Source organism: Trachymyrmex cornetzi, unplaced genomic scaffold (genome assembly GCF_001594075.2).
Source record: "Trachymyrmex cornetzi isolate Tcor2-1 unplaced genomic scaffold, Tcor1.1 scaffold313, whole genome shotgun sequence".
NCBI lineage: Eukaryota > Metazoa > Arthropoda > Insecta > Hymenoptera > Formicidae > Trachymyrmex > Trachymyrmex cornetzi.
The window spans coordinates 62,539-84,415 of NW_017297828.1; the positions used below are offsets into that span (position 1 = coordinate 62,539).

The 21,877-nt window shown below is 31.7% G+C and overlaps 3 protein-coding genes across 3 annotated transcripts; 2 read left to right on the forward strand and 1 right to left on the reverse strand.

Annotated features, from left to right (window-relative positions):
* Positions 1 to 1,098: 1,098 nt before the first annotated feature.
* On the forward strand, positions 1,099 to 2,935 carry LOC108762623 (uncharacterized). Its single transcript, XM_018509695.1, has 4 exons — positions 1,099 to 1,180; positions 1,388 to 1,557; positions 2,463 to 2,848; positions 2,908 to 2,935. The coding sequence occupies exons 2-4, from the start codon at positions 1,543 to 1,545 to the stop codon at positions 2,933 to 2,935; spliced, it is 429 nt and encodes a 142-aa protein (XP_018365197.1). The 5' UTR covers positions 1,099 to 1,180; positions 1,388 to 1,542.
* Positions 2,936 to 2,957: 22 nt separating this feature from the next.
* Positions 2,958 to 3,518, forward strand: LOC108762624 (BTB/POZ and MATH domain-containing protein 5). Its single transcript, XM_018509696.1, has one exon. The coding sequence runs from the start codon at positions 2,958 to 2,960 to the stop codon at positions 3,516 to 3,518; it is 561 nt and encodes a 186-aa protein (XP_018365198.1).
* A 5,165-nt stretch (positions 3,519 to 8,683) lies between these two features.
* LOC108762651 (uncharacterized) lies at positions 8,684 to 10,745 on the reverse strand. Its single transcript, XM_018509730.1, has 3 exons — positions 10,604 to 10,745; positions 9,800 to 9,985; positions 8,684 to 9,041 (listed from the first exon to the last, which is right to left on the reverse strand). Exons 1-3 carry the CDS (start codon positions 10,659 to 10,661, stop codon positions 8,824 to 8,826), a joined length of 462 nt encoding a protein of 153 aa, XP_018365232.1. The 5' UTR covers positions 10,662 to 10,745; the 3' UTR covers positions 8,684 to 8,823.
* Between the last annotated feature and the right edge of the window lie 11,132 nt (positions 10,746 to 21,877).

Below are 21,877 nucleotides of genomic sequence, written 5' to 3' on the forward strand. Positions count from 1 at the left end.
TTTATCCTTATTTCTCTCATGACTGAATCGCACAATCAACATTTTGGCGTTTACATTATTTGCTAATTAAATTTTTCTATTCAATTAATTAAGAGTTAGATCTACAAAACCAACCAATAAGAGCGAAGCAATTATGCTAATTCCTCTTATAGATTGCTTATACATAATCAACAATGTAGTTGTTTAACGTACTAATATGGGTAACTAGTGACCGAGCGATTACTGTACGTGCAAGTTTCTTTGAGTCTTTCGGTAATTATAAATTATATATATATATATATATATACACATTTTATTATTTTCCAAAATAAAGAGTCAATATTTATTCTAGAAAGTTGAAAGTATGTTGGTGAATTTTTAGAAATTTTTTGAATTATTTTGAAGAGGTGAAAAAAACGAAGACATTCTAGTGACCCTTGACGGTATGGATGAGGCACCAAATTATAGATAGTAAGGGTTAATACTCAGCTTAATGGTGTTGATACAGAATGAGCTTACTATTCTTAAGCCTATTCTACAATGTGCTTTTTGTTTTCTGTTTTTTGCTTTTTGCTATATTTTTTTACATCTTGTCTTTTTACTTCTTATCCGGTTTTTTGTTTTATGTCGCCCGAGATAAAAGTTAACGAACTTCGAAAAAAACAAAACATACGTAGCAAGAAACACAATTGTCGATAAAACGGTTGTAAAGGGGAAAAAAGCAAGAGGTAAAAGCAAGAAACAGGAAACAAAAAGCACATTATAGAATAGGCTTTATGGTTCCTGTACACAAGACGTGGGAACATTTGTTGCGTAATGAAAGTTAGCATGGTAGCCAATCAATTTATCACTTTTCTATAAGAGTGAAAGAATAATTGGTTATAATAATTGGTTAACTTCCATCGCACGGCAAGTATTGCTGCATCCTGTGTGCAGAAGCTTGAATGCGTTCAACAGAGAAAGCAGTTTTGCAACGGTTCCAAAATTCTCCAATAAGATTGATTTATATATTTAAATCCATAAGGAACTAAAGGTAAGAACCAATCGTATTAAAGAATTTTAAAACAGTTGCAAAGCTGCTTCTCCGCTGTCAGTTGTGTGCGGCTATGTTACTTATATTATATATGGGACACTGCACCTGACTTGAAAGTGCTTGAAAGTTGATATTGGAATTATTGGTGAAAGATTTAGTAATTAGAAGGTAGGTGCCATATTAAATAAACAAAGTTACGTTGTATTTATATTGGCTGATAACCATGCCCTGGTAGCAAGCTGACGTCAAAAAGACGTCATTTGACGTCAAAACGACGTCAAAATGACGTAGCTTGCTACCTGGGTGATTTGATAAAAGTAAGCAAAGAAAGTTAGTTGCTACATGCAGTGTCTAATGTTATCATCATTTGGACAGTATCGCAAAGTATTTTGCTGAATTAAAGTCTTTCGAGATCAGGCACCGAGGCATCATTCGGTTGAGAAAATCTAGACAGTAGCGTATCAGGGAAGCATAAAACTCAAAATTTTTGGTACAACCGATCAAGATATTTTAACGGAAGACAAACAAGTATGGAAGCGAAAGAAGTAAGTTGTTATTCTCTCTTCAACTTTGTTGAATGGGCATTATTGGAATGTTAGAAAACATATAAAATTTTGCATAAATGAATTAATACATTCGTAATATTTTCTAAAATAAGTAACAGTTTATACACTTTGGTCGCATTCAAAAACTTTGATTTTGAAAACCTGGATGCATCCTGCACGTATCATTTTATCCTTATTCACTGAATGTTAAACAAGGATAAAATCATACATATGGAGCACCTGGGTAAAGTTTTTGAACGTAGCTGTGTATAACAAAGAAAACTATATGTATAGCCAAATATATCAAATCTAATTTTTACTACATGTGTAATTGTAATGTGATTAAAAATTGTCATTGTAGAAAATTTATTTTAAATGAATGTATTATTTGTTAAAATTAAAGATAGAACTTAATGGTTTTGCTCTGTAATGCAAAAAACATTTAAGAAATGGCACATAAAACATATAAAAAGAAAATGCATAATAAATTAAAATTTATATAAGATATATAAAATTACATAAATGGAAATTTCTTGAAATTTAATAAAAATTATTCAATGTTTAGATGCAAGAAAGCAGTTTACTAATTATTTTATTGAATTTTTACACAGAATTTTGACAAAATTTTTTAATGTTCTAGTTTTCTTTTGTTACTTGATTATTCATTAAAATTTTTTGTGATTATTTTATATAAAATTTAATGATAGTTATTTTATACTTTAAAAAAAGATATTAGATATAGTATCTAAAAAATTCCTATTTTGTGAAATTGAATTTTAATTTTGGAACTCTTTTTACTCATTCAATCTATTTTTTATTAACAAATGTATATAGAGAGGCATACCAGATTTTTAGGACACTCTTATCTTTATCATTTTTATCATTCATAAGTAAATTATTTCCAGGTTCCTGTCGAAGATGAAGCTGAGGATACTTCTGAGATTCTCCCAGAAAAGAAACAGACGGCATCACCATCATACTTTTTATCATATATTAAAAGCTATTGTGAAACACAGGTCAAGTCCACTACATTAGATCACACATGGAAAATTGAGCAATTTGTGCATCTTTGTAAGATATATGATACGTTTTTTTCTCCATCATTTTCAGAAAACGGTCAATACACAATTGAAGTAGTTTCACATAGAATTGATCAGTTTCCAAATACAGTAAGATTTTATATTCTTACCAATAAAGTATTTCACGGTTCATGTGTTACTACTATAAAATATCCGCTTCATACAGTTTTATCATCAAAGTCGATTATGGGTCGTATATCGAACAAGACATTGTTAATTGAACTCCCTAGATTCGAATTTAAGGCTGATACTAATAATACATCGCTTTTAGTACATTGCAAGTTCGACATTTTTCGTAATCTGGTAAGTGATACTATACAAATGAAATTACTGCCACCCTCAGCAGTATTTTCAAAAGATGTGAGATATCCTCAAGACTCAACACTTGACGAGATTCAATCTAGCAATGAGAAATCAGTAACATTTATAATTGGAAAAGAACAGTATATTATATCAAAAAAATTGTTGTGTGCCACCAATAGTAACTACTTTAAGAAAATCTGTTTTACACATGACAAGAAAGAAAAAGATATGACGAATGAATTAAAGAATTATGAATTACAAGCTTTTAAAATGATGTTAATATATATTTTAACTAGTTCAGTAGAATCACGCGATTATGACATGCTTAAAAGATTGTTAACAATAGCCCATAGATATGATGTGGTAGCTTTAAAATTAACGTGTGAACATTATTTGCTACATTATATTACGATGCAGAATGCCGTAGAACTTATGCAGCTTGCGTTTTCAACTAATGCAAAATTTTTAGAAAGACATTCAACAGCTTTTATTAAGTTTAATATAACAGAAATCATGGATACTAAAGAATTTCAAAATCTACCAAAAGAATATTCAAACAAGGTGATAGAATTGTTATAAAAAGTGATAAAAAATTATTTTTCTTTTCCACGAATACATCATAATTTTTAATTTTTATATGTATAAGAATCTATATCTACAATAAGTATTTTGATATAAATTAAAAATGATGTGTAATTTAAATTTATATGTACGATTAAAACTATTATGAATTATATTTAATGTTTAGTTATAATTTTCTCAGGTTGATTTAAAAAGAAAAAATTAAAATTAAAAGAATATTTATGTTAATTATATAGGTTTTATTTATTTTTTGTTTTAATATTTTATCTATATAATTAAAAGTTTCCAGTTGTTTTTTTAGATCATCCTGAGTATATATTATAGTATCAGAGTTTTTACTATTGTTAGTTGTAACTATTCTTTTTAATATAATGTTAACGTGATAGCGAGATTGCTTCAATAAATTTAAAACTTGTATTTCAATATTTATCACAAGCATACATTTTTTTTGCATTGATTAATTCGGGTATCATCAAAATTAAAATTGCAGTTAATTAAAACTAATTCGAATTCATAATTTAATATTTTGTTATTTAAGATACAAAAGTAAATTAATTTATATATTTCATTATTTGTGTATTTCTCTTCCCGTTCGTTTATCTCAATTTTTAATTCGGAAACATGAGCAAATTATATATGAAGACATCCAGATAGATTTAATGTAAAGTACATTATCCGATTGTCTACAGATAACAAAAAAATTTGTTAATCTAAGAATGATCTCAAAATAATTTGAGTGACCAAGATTTGGTAAATAAAAAATCAAACGTTATATATGTAACAACATAAAGAAGTTTAATACTACAGTGAGAAGTTCATATAAATTTCCAAATGTTAATTTGTTCTTAGCAAGAATTGATAGAGCTTACATCTTGAAATCTTTAAGCTTCATTGGCCGCATTATTGACATACGCTTGTCATCAACATTGATATCTATTTTGACAAAGTGTAAGAGTTTACTTATGTAGAAATTACATTTTATATTTGAAAATGTTCTGTTATTTTATGTATTAGCATCTTTCGTTAAATTGATTGTATCTGGTTATAAAACAAATTGTTGTGCAATGCAACTTTAATTAAGATTTTTTAAATTTTACTTCTCCCTTCGTATAAGATTTTAATTATTAATAACTTTTAACTAAAAGTGCGCAAACAAAAAATTGACTGTTTTGAAATGTGCAAATAAAAATCTATCGATTAATGTCATTTTTATAGCAACTATGATTTGAACCTATACCGAAGTCAACCGTTCTCGAAATTTTAATTGTACTTTTTAACTGAAAAACTTTTTGATTAAAGGTATATATATGAAAGATCGATCTGTTTCGAAATGTGCAAACGAAAATTTATCGATTGAGACTTTCGATCTAATTTGTTATTAGTTGGGAGGGTGAAGTTGGTCACTTAAAATTGTTTTTTGAATAATTTTTTTACTGGTAGGTCGATCTTCATAGTCCGTTCTTATTTTAAGATCGATACTAATACGGTTCTCTGATTGATTCGTGACATCTTAAAATTATACTTAGACGGTCTTGATTATAAGAATCGACTATGAATATCGCCCGAAGTGTGCAAATGCGAAAATTTGAAATGTGCAAACGATAAGTACGAGCCATAGAAAGTTAATTTTTTGTGAAGTTGGGGAGCTAACTTCACGCGTTATGAAAATAAGAAGGGTCGTTAGAGAGGCGGTTTGCGCACTTTCCACCCTTGTGACGACTAATTAAGCATGCTCTGATGTAATAACTAGAAGCCATTGAGTTACCCTGTACTGTGGAAAATAAAGTGTTCGATCGTGAAGATTACTAATATACAGCACCTGTCCACGAAACTCACAATCTTTTGCGTCTCTAATGAGGAATTCCAAGTTTTTTTGAGAGAATGTGGCATATTTTAAATTTAATTTTACTCTGCCGTAAAATTATTAATCCTAACTTAGAAATTATTATTCGTATTCAATCAAGAAACTCCGCATTATTAAGAATTTCGGAATATTAAGAAATACTTTTATTTACTACGATTTTTTAATTTTTAATATAAATTATATTAGGAAGCATATATACATATATAAATTCCGTAACAGGATCTATTCAATATCAACTTGGAAAATATTAATAATTACACTTGAAATTTCATTCACAAAAGAATTCATCATTTGTCTTAATTCTTCAACAATTTTCGTCTGAAATATTAACAGTCAATAATTCTAATATCTAACAATAAACTACGGCGCGTTGATTGCGAGACCCGGTACAATGTATAAGTTGTTCATTCTGGAAGGCAAACATAGCTCTTCGGTGTAAACCTCCATGGAAACCTTCCGGTGTTATATTAGGAGTGGAAAAGGATTGGTGCGTGTGATAAGACCTTTCCAAAATATTATTAACCACCAGCAATGTTGCTATTGCTGCTTTAACGCTCCGGCAGCGACGAGCTTAATTATCGTACGACGCCTCGAGTAACGAGGGTTGGCACGTGGTGACGTAATGTACGAGAAGGGCCTAAATAGCCGAGACCATTGTTGTACATACAACGCATACGTCGGATCTGTTGAGGCATTAATAGTCTCGCGTGACGTAATTAACTCGCAACCGACGAATTTCCGGTATTACGGGGTAGCGTATATACGTTCAGAAGGGTGTCCTCAGACTCATGCTTGATACCGGAAGTGGGTCGCATCCACATTGAGCCTGAGGATTTAAGCGGGCACAACCCTTTCTCGCAAAAGTTCGGTTCGAGAACCATCGTTTATTTACACACACAATGCTTGTTTAACGGGTGTGTCGGTGACATGATGGATAATGTACGGCGTGTCCTCGATGGGCTTTGTTTAAATATCACAAAAAGAAACCTCTTATTTATAGATATTATACATATCATTAATCATCTTTTTAAATGAGAAAATTTAATCTTTATGCTGTTATGTCAAATATTTCAAACTTTCTTTTAACAATCATAGTCCAGTAAACACTAACTAACAGTAACATAACATCAATGTTTTAATTTCACACTCAACCATGTAACTATTATGTAACACTTGTGTTATACTACATTTATATTGTTGAGTGTTATACTACATTTATATTGTTATATTACTGTTAATTTTACTGAGAGACATAAAGTAAGGGAAAATTAAATATGATTTACAAAAATAATAGTTTACGCAAAAGTTAAGTGTAACAAATTTTAATTTATACTTTTCAAATTTATTAATTTTATATTATAAAAATAGATTACTTTTTATTGGTCTGACTAAGGAAATATAATTTTACATGTAATATACAGTAATTAATCATTTAATTTTTTTAATTTCGAAAATATTTGAATTTTTGAAAATACTCTGACTTTTCTTAAGAAAAATATTCTTCAAAAATCATTAATTATAAGACTAAGTTAAATAAGATAAAAGCGTATAAAAATATAAGCATCAGAGCATAAGTATGCGCCATAAATCTAGATAAGAAAGGATAGTTTAATCAGTCATGGCGTTAAACGCGGCTGAAATAGCGTAAGTTGTACTTAAGCAGGCGTAAACAGTTAGCAAATGAGAATTTCGCGCAGATGCGATCAGCGCTGCCGCGGAAAACATTAATCTCCCAGCTTGCGAGGCGTGCTTTCTCCTTAGGACCGTCGCAAAAAGTCAGTCAAGTCGAGAGACAAAAGTAGGTTTCATTTTCACCGCGTTTTTCCGCTCCGTTAATGTTACCGCATGCGACGTAGACGAGCACATCTAATGGCTTCTCAAAGATTCACGGCCGCACAAAAAGCTGCGAAAAGGATCTGCGAGAGGGAAAAAAGAACGAAATGAAATGTAAAGCTTCAAGCAACGCGTTCAAAGTTGCAAAAATGTAGGCCTAAGTTTTCTTATTAACTAAATACATTTTAAATATTGAGGATATTTTTTTTTTTCGTTTATTTCAATCTTATCTAATGAAAGTTTTATTGTAAAAATATAAATGTGTTAACTTAATATTTAGAATTATTTACGTGTTTTTTTTTATTTATTTATATATAATAAAATTGTATACAATTAAACAATAAGTCTATTTTTTTTAATCACATAATACATGCATATACATAGAAAAATATAAAATACTTTAAAACTACAAAAGGCTGCGATATAAACAAATCGCAAGTTTTTAGGCGATAACATGTTAAGCAACATGTGAAAAAAGGTGCATGAAATTCTTTATTTATCTAATAGAAATTATTAAGCCACACAGTCGAAAATCGCAACATTCAAATTTTCAAAATCTCAATCGAAATTATAGATTCTTCAAAGATTTTAATTTATGAAATAATTTTCTATAATACTAATGTAAAATACATGCGATTTGACTCGTCGTTGTTTTAAAGTTAATATTTTATATAATTGACGTTCTATTCTAAATAGATTATCGAAAGCGATTGAACACTACCTTTGTATACAAAAAGGCACTTTTATAATAAAATTTATTTTAATAAAATTTAAAATATTTTTTAATTTTTCGGAAATAAATATGTGTCTCATTGAGACAATCAGATACTAAAAACAATAGGTTTGTCTCATTATTGTTTTGAATATTTTAAACTTATTTCATATCTATCTCGAAATATAATAAACAGATCCATTGTTTTAAAACTTAATTAGCTTCTAACTAGTCCTTTTTAAAATTAAATTTAGATAATTATATAATTGTTTTATAGCTTTTAATTGGAATTTCAGAATAATAATTCATTTCTTAGTAATGCTAAATGGACGGATAGATAGATATACATATATCTTACTGTTAGACTATTTACATAAATGAGAATTCTGGAGATCTGCTTTTAACGTACAGCATATGGACAGATTAAATTAAATGTATTTACAAGCTGGCTCCTTAAACTAGAACCAGAGTATATTCTTTGGTAATTTCGGAGTTGATTTTTTTCTAACGATAGTTCAACGATTATCTATATATAAAAATTGTGTATTTAATATTACAAATTTTAGAGAATAAAATTTTTTAAATATATGCATAGTATGTTTTTTCACTTTTTAATTATTTTAATAAATTTTGAATACACATTAAATTTTGAATACTAAACAGAAACAAGGAAAATATTTATGATATCTAATTAAAACTTTGCTAAGAAAAAAAATCAACTCCAAAATTCCTTAAAAAAAAAAACATCTGTACCATTCTTTATGCGCGCATGTTAGCTGTAATCTAATATTCTCGTTTCCTACAACAAAAGCTCTAATATTGATCCTTTTTGGTCCAATATTTATCTTACCGTTTTCATATTTTGAAAACTTAAAAAATTAGTAAACTTTTTTTCATTTGAAACAAGATAGTGTAACGATGGCACAGCATGCCGTGAGGAACAGCGTGGTAAGAGACATCAGATTGGATGCTGCGTTGCAGGCATCCTCAGAGCAGAAACATTCTTGCCAGTAAATGCCGTTCTCATGAACACCCCAATTACAGACCCCCGTGACCCCGGTACTGGAGATAGAACCGCATCGTCGAATCACCTGTCGCCATCTACCGTCCCCTAAAACATTGCCGATTAATTAATTAATTACGTACTTCTCGTACAACTCAGAATTCGAAGCTGTAAATACGCATACATGCATATCAGCTAATACATTCGATGATTTTCTATAAAGCGCATTTTTTGCGTAATTTTATCGTACTAGATTAAATTAAATATATTCCTAACGTGAGATTTCTCTCAATTCGGAAATGAATTTGTGGATATTAAATATGATATATCGACCTATTATTTATAAATAAGATAATCATTTTCGTCATTATGTAATGGCGCTTTTATTAAATATAGCGTGTATAAAGTTTGGTAGAAAATTTCTGCATAAATTGCATAAAGAAATACTTTTATAATTCTAAACATTTTAATTTTTTTGTAATTCTATTACAAATTTTTTCAGGTAGCATAAATTTTAAAGAACTTGATTTATTGTAGTTAATTTATATCTTCGAAAATATAATGTAATCACAAAAAATAGGTCTTTATTTAATTATAAAAAACTTTTCATTAAATAAAATAAATAAAATGTGTGTGTAAATAGATATATTAAAAATTGGAATGTTTTGGATGTATCAATGATAAATACTAGGATGAATAATGATAAATACAACTAAATGATACAACTAATTAAAAAAAGTAATTTCTAATTATATTTTTGTTATAGAAAATAAGAATAAATCATGTTAACTATAATATTCTTTTTAGATATTGCTTACTTATAGATACATAATACTAAATGTTATTTCAATAAAAAATATACTTACAAATGAAACCACGTGGACTTTGCTCAGTATATTTGACACAAAATGTGCCAGGCATATGTGATTCCTCGCTGTTACACTCGATAGGTACATTCCTCTCTTTGTCAAATTTTGTGTAGGCTCCACAAAGGTCCTCCTTGTCTGGATCAGTGTCAGAGCTACACTGGTAACAGCGTATCGCTTTGGTACCTGCACATTCCAAAATAACATGACAGCATTAATCACATATTTGAGTTGACCTGACGATTTAATTAGGGCAATTAAAACAGAATCCCGATGACTAATCTGAATTAGATCGCAGTAAAGTAGTCGTATTTGAAGTATTATGACTGGAGTAATTGATGGAATAGACCTCAATTCCTAACCTAGAAATTATTAATATACAGAAAAAATTTTTATATTATCAGTGTTAATCTCTTTTCTACAGTTTTGCAGAGAAATATTAAATTTGTTTTGTTATTATTCCATTTATTTTAACAATAATTATAATAAAATATATCCCTCAGGAAAAAAATATAAATATATTTTTATATTTATAATTCATATCCCTCTTCATATATTTTTTTATTACATTTTCTAAAAACTGACATTTGAGTATTCTCAGACAAATCGGTTAAAGCTGATTAAAATAACTGAAGATCCCTCATTCAGTCGTTGAAAAATTTTCACGCCCATCCGTAAACAATACAAAGAATGAAACACAGATCTGATTTCAAAATGGCGATCGCAAGTGGATTCATCAAGATACTTTTTAGACACATTTTTCCTTCGGTTTACTTTCTTGGATCTTCGTTTGGAAAGTCTCACCTGTTGTGACGAACAACAACAACACGCACAACACAATCGTGATATCGTTGCGCATCATCGTTACGTCGCTCTCTCGGTTTCTTTTCGGAGCGAGCGAATAACGCGCGTGTTCCACGTTCCACCGTACTGCACGTACGCACCTGACGTCATTCATTGGGCGTAACTGCTGTGAAGTAAGCCGAAGATCCCCTCTCCCTCGGATCTTATAATCTCCCCCCTTTGGCCTCCTTCTGTCAACGGCGGATCGTGACACGAAGACCTTGGGTGTGACATAATTAGCAGTGCCCTTTTAGCGTAATCTCCAAAGTTTCAAGCAGCTTTTAACAGGAGAAATTTAACTCGAATTAATATACGAGATTTACGACTTCTAATTCTCGGTTTTGCACAAATAATTTGGTTTCTCCTAAGGAACACACAATTAAAAATCAACAAAAAATTAAAATGACTTTATTTTGATTCTTAACTTAATTTTCTCTTAAGTCAATAAACGGTCAAATTTTGTAACAAAAAATCATTTTGAATTTCAAAATAAAGTCATTTTTATTTTCTTTTAACTTACTATGTTCCTTAGAAAATAGAATCAATCTCGATATTGAATATACATATAATAATCGATTATAATGTAATTGTAGGAAAATCGTTTTTTATTTACTTTACAGGAAAATTATCTTTATTAAAAAAGAAAATGCGGTATGAAAGGGATATATTTTATGGAGGATCACAACTAACGAAGCTCATTAAACAGAAGCCAGTGTCGCTATTCGCTAAAGTTTTCGAATTAAGATAAGAGCGCCAAGAGCTTCGCGGCTTCTTCAGATGGAGGCCGGGGAACCATTGCTCGTAATGCTCATATTTTATTCTCGAGCTTTCTCCCTCTGATGAGAATACAGATGAAACGACAATAAGAGCGGACAAAAGATGTGTACGATATCATTACAGAGCGCTGCAAAATTGTAAACAAAAATCGTTGTCTCGAGAGAGCACTCTAAAAGTCTTATCTGCGTCTCTCATCTGCCTCACACCGATCTTAAGTTTCAGTTTGTGTTCGCGTTTAATTCGCGAGGTGTCATGCTAATAACAGCGTGAATAAATGTGAATCCGATGTCTAATAAAAAAGATGTATGAATATAGGGGGAAAAAATACATTAAAATTTTTTAACCATTCTGGGAGAATTTTACATAAAATAAAAATATAATAATTTTAAAAGAGGTATGCTGCTACGCAAAAACTACATTTTTCAGTATAAAATAACATTCTGAACTTTTGAAACTTTTGAAACAGCACTTTTTCCTTTTTAGGTAAATTATCCTAAAAGGACAAAGTATGTAAATAATTTTTTTAATTATACGTGAATCTGTACAGTATGTATATGTGTGTCTAATGTTGAATTTTCAAAGGTAGATTTACAAAATGGAAGTAAATGTGAAGTGTCTGTAAAAAATTGTAATATATTCTTGGTCACAAAAATTTTAATATTCATAATAAATAATAATATAAATGCATATTCATAAATTTAATTTTATAAATACATTTTAATAAATATTGAAACAAAAGATTATTACAATAATAAAGTATTCAGGAAATCTCAACACATTTTTACATTACAAAAATTTTATTTGTTTATATTTTAATTTTTTATATTTCTATTCGTAAAAATGTAATAGATTATACCTTTGGGATAATACCAGAGTAATTCTCGACAAATTGATTTTCCTGCTTCCTATCAAGATTACGTAACGTCCTTCAAAGTCGTATTTTCTGTAAATCCCGCGATATCTTTAATCGCATAGGAAACTCCACAGATCATTTCTTCTCAATCTCGTTACCAATCTGCACCACCCCTATCGCGAAAAGATGCCGTTCCGAGTCGCTGATCGCAATTTTCCCGTGATTGGAAGTAAACTCAATCTTATCGCAACCTTGACATCGTCTTCGACGCCCCTCGCTTCACCGCACGAAACAGATAGCCCGGGTAAATTATTCAAAACGTATCCTCTATGATCTATGGAGACGCCTCTAATCCTGGCACCGGCAATCCATCCTTTCTGCTCTCCCCTTCCTTCATCTTCTCATCCTACCGACTAGCCTGTCCGTTCGTACCGCAAAACTCTCACCTCTTCTCACCCCTTCATTCTTGTCTTTCTCATCTCTTCTTCCATCTTCTGGATCTTGCCGGTTCTCCATCCCCTCATCACTCTCGGTTTCTCCTCCATCCTCCTCGCCGCTTCTTCTGAACTGTGCACACCATCCCCGGGGTATTCCGACTTTTCTGACAGCCGCCACCGCATTTATCCCATCCAACGTCTCCGGACGAGCTTACAAAGATGGCTCGGAATTCAATAAGTCCGATAACGTGCGAGCCTTCCGCGATATATAGAAAGCTTTAGTTGTTCCCGATAATCGCCAACGTATTGATTTCGTCGTCAACGCGAACACATTTGGACGTTATCCAGATCGATTAAGCAATCTATGATCACTCCAGTAGTCTTAGATTTCTAACATTCTAAGTTCTAGAAGGAAAGGCTCGCAATTCAAGCAAAATTTGGAAATAATATAATAACAAGTAAGTAATATTTTGAAATTGTGGGTTATTTAATATAATAACACTAATAAATAATATTAATTTTGTTAGGTTAATATTATTAGATTATGTACATTATATGTACATTAATAGTACAATACAATTATTTTATTGTAAAAAAGTTAGTACTTTTATATTATAAAATTGTGTTATCGTAAAATGCTAAAATTATTACATTATATTTTAGAGATAATGTTTATTGTACGATATATTAATTATTTTAATACTTCATTTTATTGTAAAAGTTTGATGTAACGTTATTAATTTTAAGCTCTTTGAATTTTATGATAAAACGATAATTATCAAAGAAAGAATATAGATACCCTGCGGCAATAGTAGACATTACTGGCACAAATATAATATTAACATCAATATAATATTAAACAGCATTATAGCATATAATGGATATATTACCGCATTCAAAATAATTAATAAAGAGCCAGCGCTCTCTTTCATCAACGACAAAGACTTGCGAAACATTTTTGCAAAATGGCTACAATGTGTATGCGTAGCGACGGGAAAATTGGCGAAGTAAAGGCGAGGCTCGATAACACATCGCATCGTATATTCGCATTCCGAATAGTCTTGGAGCGTGCCTCCTCTCGTAGGATGGAAAAAACGTGTCTAGAGCGTGCTGCGTTAAATTCTTTTCCGCGGCAAACTGCCGCACCAGCTGCTATTCTCGCCCTGGAAGTCGTTTCGCAGTCAAGTGTTTTCGTGGATAATATTGTATCGAGCAACGCACACCGCGATACATGCCGCTGCGTCAGATGCCGACAAGTATCGGCTTTACCTCTTGTACGTATCTTAACAGCCCCTCGCCCCGATTTGCACGAGTGCATTCGATCGTTGTATTTTTATTACAGTCGAGATGGAGAAGACAAAATTAGATAATAAGATAAGGTACTCTCTAAATTTTTTAGAGTGTGAAATCTCACTACAAAAGAATGAAAATACTGCCATTATTGAGAAAGAGTGAAAATATTTGCACTCTTGAATAAGAGTGGTAGATTTTCACTCTTTTTTTAGGGGAAGACTTCATTCTTTTGGAATGAGATTCACTCTTTTTTTTTTTGGAATCTTACACTAAAAGATTGAAATCTCACTCCAAAAAAGAGTGAAAATCTGCTACTCTTATTCAAGAGTGCAAATGTTTTCACTCTTTCAATAGGAGCAATATTTTCTTTTGAAATGAGATTTCACTCCAAGAAATTTAGATCTTGTTTTTTGTTATCTGGTTAACTTGTGGTTAAGCTTAATTTCGTATAAATGATCCACGACATCATCATAGATGAAACCCATTAAATAAAACATCAGGTTGAACCTAAGCACAAGTTTAATGAAGAAACGAGTTTTAGAGAGTAAATTAGATGGCAAGACACGATAAAGAAATACGTATAAAAAATATCGTTTCCTAGATATTTCCTTAAAATAAAAGATAAGCCAGAATATAATGCCGAACATATATATTCGTGTTTATAATACATCGTCGAACTTTTAAATTAAATTTGTTTCATGCCCAAATGAATAAATTAAAAAACGCGTAGTTTAATTATTTCTGCAGCGACTCGATTCACCACTAGAACTTCGTCATCCGTCCACGCAGCATCCACTTATCTGCAAATAAATATGACGCGAATATTATCGTGACGTTTGCATTTACGCGAGGAACACATCGATCCGCGTTGTCGCGTTCCGCCAAATACGATGCGATCGGAAAACGATAAAGAGGAGCCCCCGCATGCATTCCCGCTCCCGCGCCGCCCGCCTGGAAAGCTGCAAATCGATGGGGTGCGTATTTTATTTAAATTCGCGAGACAAAGAGAGAATGAGAGAGGGAGGAGAGAAGGAGAAAGAGAGACAGAACGCGACGCAAATTTGCAATTTCAAAATATTCCAGTGAAAAAGGGAACGCCCGCTCAGTGGGAGGAGGAGAATTGGAGGGATAGGAGGCTGAAGGGATTTAAATCCCCTCGCGTCGTCCTCTCGTCCTGGCGCAATTGTTATTTTAATTCGACTTTTTGTCATTAGCTCGCCGCTAATTCGGCCCAACTCGTCGTGCTTCCATAATGCTTCCTTATCGCCGTTCTCTTTTCTCTATTCTCGCCCTCCGTTCTCCCTCTGTCTTCCTCTCTCTCTCTCTCTCTCTCTCTCTCTCTCTCTCTCTCTCCCTCTCTCTCTCTCTCTCTCTCTCTCTCTCTCTCTCTCTCTCCCTCCCTCCCTCTCCTTTTTTCTCGCTTAGTCACAGTCTCATTAAAACGATGTCAGATTGGCGACAGAGTGCTCAGACGTCTGGAGTGCATACAACTTCTACCGATTTAAGAGTAAAAAAAATTACTTTGTGCCCAGGCAAGTGGGAGTCCTTGTCCGTTCGCTTCACCGGAAAATGTGCATTTTCCCGATTTGGCGAATTAATTCGCAACGCAAAGCGGCTTTTCAGCGTTGTTATTGGGTGTCTTGGGCAAATAAGAGTGGCATACAGAGCACTCAGTATACTGTCAATATTTTGTCCTCAATTATAAAAAATTGTCAAGTAAATTAAGAAGAAAAAGTTATATTTAATTGATAATATATCAACTTTTGTAATTTTAATATTTTTAAATAATTTAAAATATTAAATTATTTTAATAGCAACAATAATAGTAATAAATAATTGACGTGTTTATTAATAATATAATTTATGTCTAACTCATAAATTTTCAAATTATTAACAATTTCCTGCAAATGCTTTTTATATCTAAATTTTTACGAAACTATATAAATTATCTTAATTCTTTATGAGCTAATAATATTTCACTAAACCTGTTTTCTACATAAATAAAGATTAAGTTGACTACGCAATTTACTCGCTCATTTTTTTACCAATAGTTTTACCTGCCCATTTGAAGGTTTCCAAGTAACGTGGACAAAAAGTCATTAATCTTTTACTAATGAGTTTTAGGAACACATACAAAGACATGACGTTCTCGTGTACCAAAATTCACCAAAGGCACAAGAGTTGCACTTTTTTTGCTATGCAATGGCTATTCGGATGTAGAAAGAGGATGAAAGCAAAGAGGATGAATTGCAAACGTGTACGCCGCAAACGCGACAGTTTATGTATCTGTACTATCGGCACCTAGGTCTCGAGCTAAGCACGAACGTGTGGATAGACGAGAGCGTGATAGCTGAGGAAATGAAGAAAAATAACGCATCCTGCCGACGGACAACGACGCCGGCTCGTCGCGACGGGACGGCGGCGTCGACGGTTGCGTTCCTACAAAAGCAATGACGACGTGGCCTGTGGGCGCGTTGAATATTTCATAGGGTAGCCACCACGGGGAGAACCGCGGTGTTCGACCCATTCTCCTATCTAAGCGCGCTCCGTTGCCGTTCATCTTTAAGCCCGTGGCGCACATGGTGCAAAAGGACATCAGCCCTTTTGTTGCGGTCAAGTGTCTGGGAAAAATGATAAAATGCATAATTAGGTCTGACAAACTTTAATGAATTCTTGTAGCATTATTACAGTTAATAAAAAGAAACGTATCCTGAAAATGTAATGAGATATCATTGTGCAAAATGTGTCAATTTGTCATAATATTAATTGTATTAAAAAAATTTCTGAATTATTTTTTAGATAAAACCATGAAATGTATTATAAATGAGTATTCTCTTAAATTTAGTACTAGAACGTAGTGATTAATTATTTATTAAGCACTGAACAACTGCTTCTAATACTAAAAATAAATAGTAATTAGCCACTATTTTTCAGTAAATTGGCTAGTATTAAATTTTGGATTTTTTTAAGGCTGGTTCATCGTTGGTTCTTATATTTGAGACCGTTTTAAATATAGTTTTAAAATGTTATGAACCAATCAAAATCGTATTAGCGGCTACTTTCCGTTTCACGCATAATGCGCATGATATATCATTTATCCTTGCCGTTCGCCGAGTGTCAAACAAAAATAAAATGATATATCATGCATATTATGCGTGAAACGGAACGCAGCCAGCATGTTTACCTGAAACAGTTAAATTTATGCCTGGTTCATGCTTCAGTCTTAACTCTAAAATCCTAAAATTCAGCCAATGAAATACCTACAGATTTCAGTTAGGACCAATTAAGACTGACAGCCCTATATATAGGATATTGGTTGAATTTTAGGATTTCAGGGTTAAAACCGAAGCATAAATTAAGCATAAAAATTAGAAGCTCTCTCTGAATGCCGATCTATGGACTGTTCAATGATTGAAAAATGAGCAGTGATTTTTGTGAAACTAGTAAATATAGTGATTTTTTAGTAGAAGATATCTAGTTCTATAGTTCTGTCCCTCCGACACTAGTGCAGCGACACTTCAGCTTCAAGACGCTCTGGACTGCGTTCGGATTTCCCACTCGGATGCTCCTCGGGTGTCATGTCATCCTTGTTTAACGTTCGGTAAACAACAAGGATAATATGACATCCGGGGAGCATCCAGGTGGGAATCCGAACGTAGCCTTGTTCCTGTTTCCATCGCGAGTATGGTTCCGAGTTTAGTTTTATTAATAACATTAGTTTGAGATGTTTAGTGATTAACTGTGTTATTTCAAGCATCCATTGCAAATAAAAGATTGTTAATATAACACGGAAGATTTTCGAGTAAAATGATTGGAGAATTCGAGAATTTTTATGCAGCCACGTGAACAGCAGTCACGTTTTTATAATAATGTCTTGTTTTCATGATAGCTATAGATCGTTGTGAAATATTTCTCATGTCTATATTCTTCATGCCTTTCTACAAATATTTTTTGGATCGACCGACCAACCAAGAAAAATTTTTCTGAAATACGTAGTGTTGTAAAGAATTTTTATTGATCATTTCTGTTAGACATGTTTCTAAATTTTCTTTATAATATCTAATCTCGAAAATACAATGAATAAGCAATTATTATTTCTTCGATAAATACTTGTATTCTTAAGAATGCAACGCCATTCCATTGGAAGATAAAGCTGGGATTTAGATTTTCTCATACACTTGAACACGTGGTATATAATTATACTTTTTTTTGATTGTTAAAAGATTAGTTTTATGATAATTTTTTTCAATAAATTTAAATTTATTTCAGTAAGTCTCATTTTTAATTAAAATTGTGAGCAATTCAGATTTATTCGAGAATTTCTCTCTTTTCAAAGACTATAATTTTATTTTAATTCTATCAAGTTTTATCAAGAATTATTATATTATTTAGATGCAGCTTTTTTTTGATGATTTTTAATTAAAGAAATTCGTCTTTTATTTATTGTAAAAATTTATTCTTAATTTAAATAATTCGCTTTAACTGAAACATCTTACAAAAATTTTACATAAATAACAATGGTTACTTAATTTATTGAGTATTACTCGCAATTAACGTTGCGTGCACGCTATTCCTTTTATAAGAAAAAAAAAAAAGATTTTTCAGATATATATCTCTTTCTAGTTTAAGATATCTGGAATGTTGCAATCATAATTAAATCGTTGCTTGAAATCCTCCAAAATTTTTGCACTTAAAATGAAATAAATATATTTGGGCATTGAAAAGAGAGAGAAGATGCTGAATACAAAGAGCGCAAGCAACGCGAACAGACCTATTCTTTACCTGACTGTCTTCTACAAAACGATTTTAGATTATTATCGTACATACAATAATCCAAGTAACTTCAAACATAAAGCTAGCACTGTTCTGGACTATGCAAGATAGTACGCGCTGCAACTTGCAACTGCGTGCAATGAGATATCTTTTGTGTGTGCCACGGGCTTTATTCTGCCTATCGTACCGAGCTACGTGTATACCAGTAAAACGAGGGTGGCACACGTACGAAGCGGAGCTTACAGAGGACGGAGGCAAGCGGAAACGCCCGCTCGTAACGGAACCGAAGTGGTTGTCGGGGAATTTGCAATTCCCATCGGGCATTCAGTCGCTCTCTCGAATTTTGGAAAATTCCATCGCGAAACCCCCGGCGGGCCGGTTAAATCGCGCTACTTACATCGATCGATCGCGCAACGAAGCAGCTAACCCTCTGGCGTTCAAGACACGCTTCATTGTGATTTGAATCTAAACGATCTGCGAGATCGTGATATATCATCTTGTATAAATTATACTATCGTATAATTTATACAAGATAAAGTAAAGCAATACTGAAATCCTTGAACAAAAGCGCGTGTATACATATTTAAGAAATGTAAAATAAATAAAATGATACATCGCTCATTTGCAGCACTATTTAAAAAAAACAATTTTTTAAATGTTTGCAAAAAAAAAGAATAGAAACATAAAGAAAAAAAAGAACATATATTTATTTCTTTACAATTAGTTATTACATTAAAATTGCGTTTCAAAATATTATCAAATTTTAATGATTACAAACATTTAAACTTATTTTCTGAAAGATTATATTTTTTCAATTATGTCGTTGTGTTGCAATAAATGAGCAATATATAAAATTGTTCATAATAAAAGTAAACTAAAGAATATAAAAAGAAAGAAATAAAATTCATAAAGCATTTATTTATTTAATTTTCATTTTTTATTAGATATTTTTAATAACTTTATAAAAATTAATACCATATAAAAGTAAAAATGTTATTTATCACAAATTCTTTAATCAATTTAGAATAAGTTTTTTCTTTAAATTTTCAACATTAAGCATCGTTCATTTTTTTTTATTTTATTAAATTGCAGTTCTGTTAGAGTAACTTTCACTTGATATTAATTAATGAGCTTACTTCTTTAAAAAAAAATACCTTTAATTATTAGAAAAAACGACATATTATAATTGCCAATAATATAATATTGATCAAACAAAGAATACAATGGAATTTACACATGAAAAGGATCGTCACTCTGCAATTATTTTTTCAGAACTATTAAATGAATATTCCTTTCCATTGTCGACTCACTCTTCTCTTTCTACCTATTTAGAATATTATTGACCTACAATACATTCTACTGAAGCAAGATTAGATAGCTTTCGGCTAATTCTAGAACGTGCTCTTTTGTTAAGAAATGTTACGCTTTTGAAACTACCTCACTCAAACCTTCGAAGATACAATACAAAGCCCACGATGCACGTAAAATGAGTTCTTCGGAGAAAGAGAGAGAAAGAAAGAAAAAGAAAAGAGAAAAAAAGGGTCTAGACACCCATGAATAATGTTTTTGTTCGTTAATCGAAGCGTATAAAAGCGATGCGGTGATTGTTCAGGGTTGGGTTACTCTCAATTTTTCAGAAAATTCGAGTTCAAAGAACATTGGTGGAAGCATCATTTTCTTCAAGCTGCTTCTTATAAGCCTTATCAGTACCATTCTGATTTTGATTTTCGCGTTTTCGTCATGAAGAACACAGTAGCCAATGGCAGCTAATAAAGTAACGAGTGGCGAGGCCAGATAATTGATGTATCGTCTTGATTCTCGCGATCGTTCAACCCCCGTTGTATTTCTGACATCAGGCCAAGCCGTGACTATTAGTTAGTTAGCGCTTAGGCACTTCCTCGGCTCGTCTGACTTATCGGTAGAAGGATCAGGTGGCCGTGAGATCATGGTGAACTTGGTTGATTGTTATAAGCAGTTAACTAATATTAAGTAAATGCTCTTCTGCTAAAATTCACTTTAGGCGATTTATAATTCATATCAGATTTCAAGACATAATTCTATTCATAATGTTGTGTGCTGTGTATTTTGATATACGTATATAGTTTAATATGTATTTATTTCATACTGCGAGTACTTTTCACACATTTTTCAAATTACACATTATATAAAATTATTAGAACTTTATCCTAAATTGTGACACAAATTCTAAAATGGATTTAAAAATGTAATTACCGTTTCCAATCATTATGATTAGAAGTTAGCAATACACACACGAATACCGTAATTGATATTCCACAAATTAATAAATTAAACGAGAATTATCAGAAATTATAAAAAAATTAAAAACCATTTATTCACTTCATACGAACAGTATATTGGTAAAAAATCAGTCTTGTTTAAAAATCTATTCACCTAATAATAGATATTTAAGATTCTTAAGATACATCTAATAATAGCATTCGTATTATATATATCGACAAATTAAAATGTTATTATACTTTCATTTATTTTTGTCATATTATACAGTCGACATAGTGAAAGATTAATAAACCGATTTTCCTTAATAATCTATATTGTTTCCCATAGCGTGCCGCAATTGAAAATCGATTTTCCAAGCACAATACATTAATTCTATAAAAGCGTTCAAGAGTCAAGACGAATTGATGTATTTTAGACATATTGCAGGTCGGAAAACGAGAGGAAGATCTATCATCGCGCGCTGTGTTTCCGGCTACAGAATATCAGATGCACGCGAAAACGCGGTATAATTCATTCTCGGTTTCGACGCACGATTTGTCATCCGCTTGGAATACAATTCGTGCTGTACTATGGTGCCGCAACAGCTAGAATTTCTAGATTCTATGATACAAAACTTCTTCGTGAGATGATTCTCTAGCAACGCCTTATAGAATTACATAATCTTAATATGATATTAAGAAATCTTTTATTATATGTGCTATCCGGATTGCAATTTTAAAGATAAAAAATAGCATTTTAATTTCTCTTCCTAAAATTATTCGACAGAACTTTCTATTTATCCTTATATATTTCTCAATCACTGACTCTCTTACTTTTCATTCTTATTTCTTTTTCTAGAAATTC

Bases quoted from the DNA above. Each gene is read 5' to 3' on its own strand.
- LOC108762651 (XM_018509730.1), bottom strand. From the start codon at position 10,661: ATGATGCGCAACGATATCACGATTGTGTTGTGCGTGTTGTTGTTGTTC. The intron at 9,986-10,603 runs GTGAGACTTTCC...TGGAATGTGCAG, and splicing joins GTTGTTGTTCGTCACAACAG to GTACCAAAGCGATACGCTGT. The intron at 9,042-9,799 runs GTAAGTATATTT...GCAATGTTTTAG, and splicing joins AAGTCCACGTGGTTTCATTT to GGGACGGTAGATGGCGACAG.
- LOC108762624 (XM_018509696.1), top strand. From the start codon at position 2,958: ATGAAATTACTGCCACCCTCAGCAGTATTTTCAAAAGATGTGAGATAT.
- LOC108762623 (XM_018509695.1), top strand. The intron at 2,849-2,907 runs GTTAATTGAACT...CATCGCTTTTAG, and splicing joins CGTATATCGAACAAGACATT to TACATTGCAAGTTCGACATT.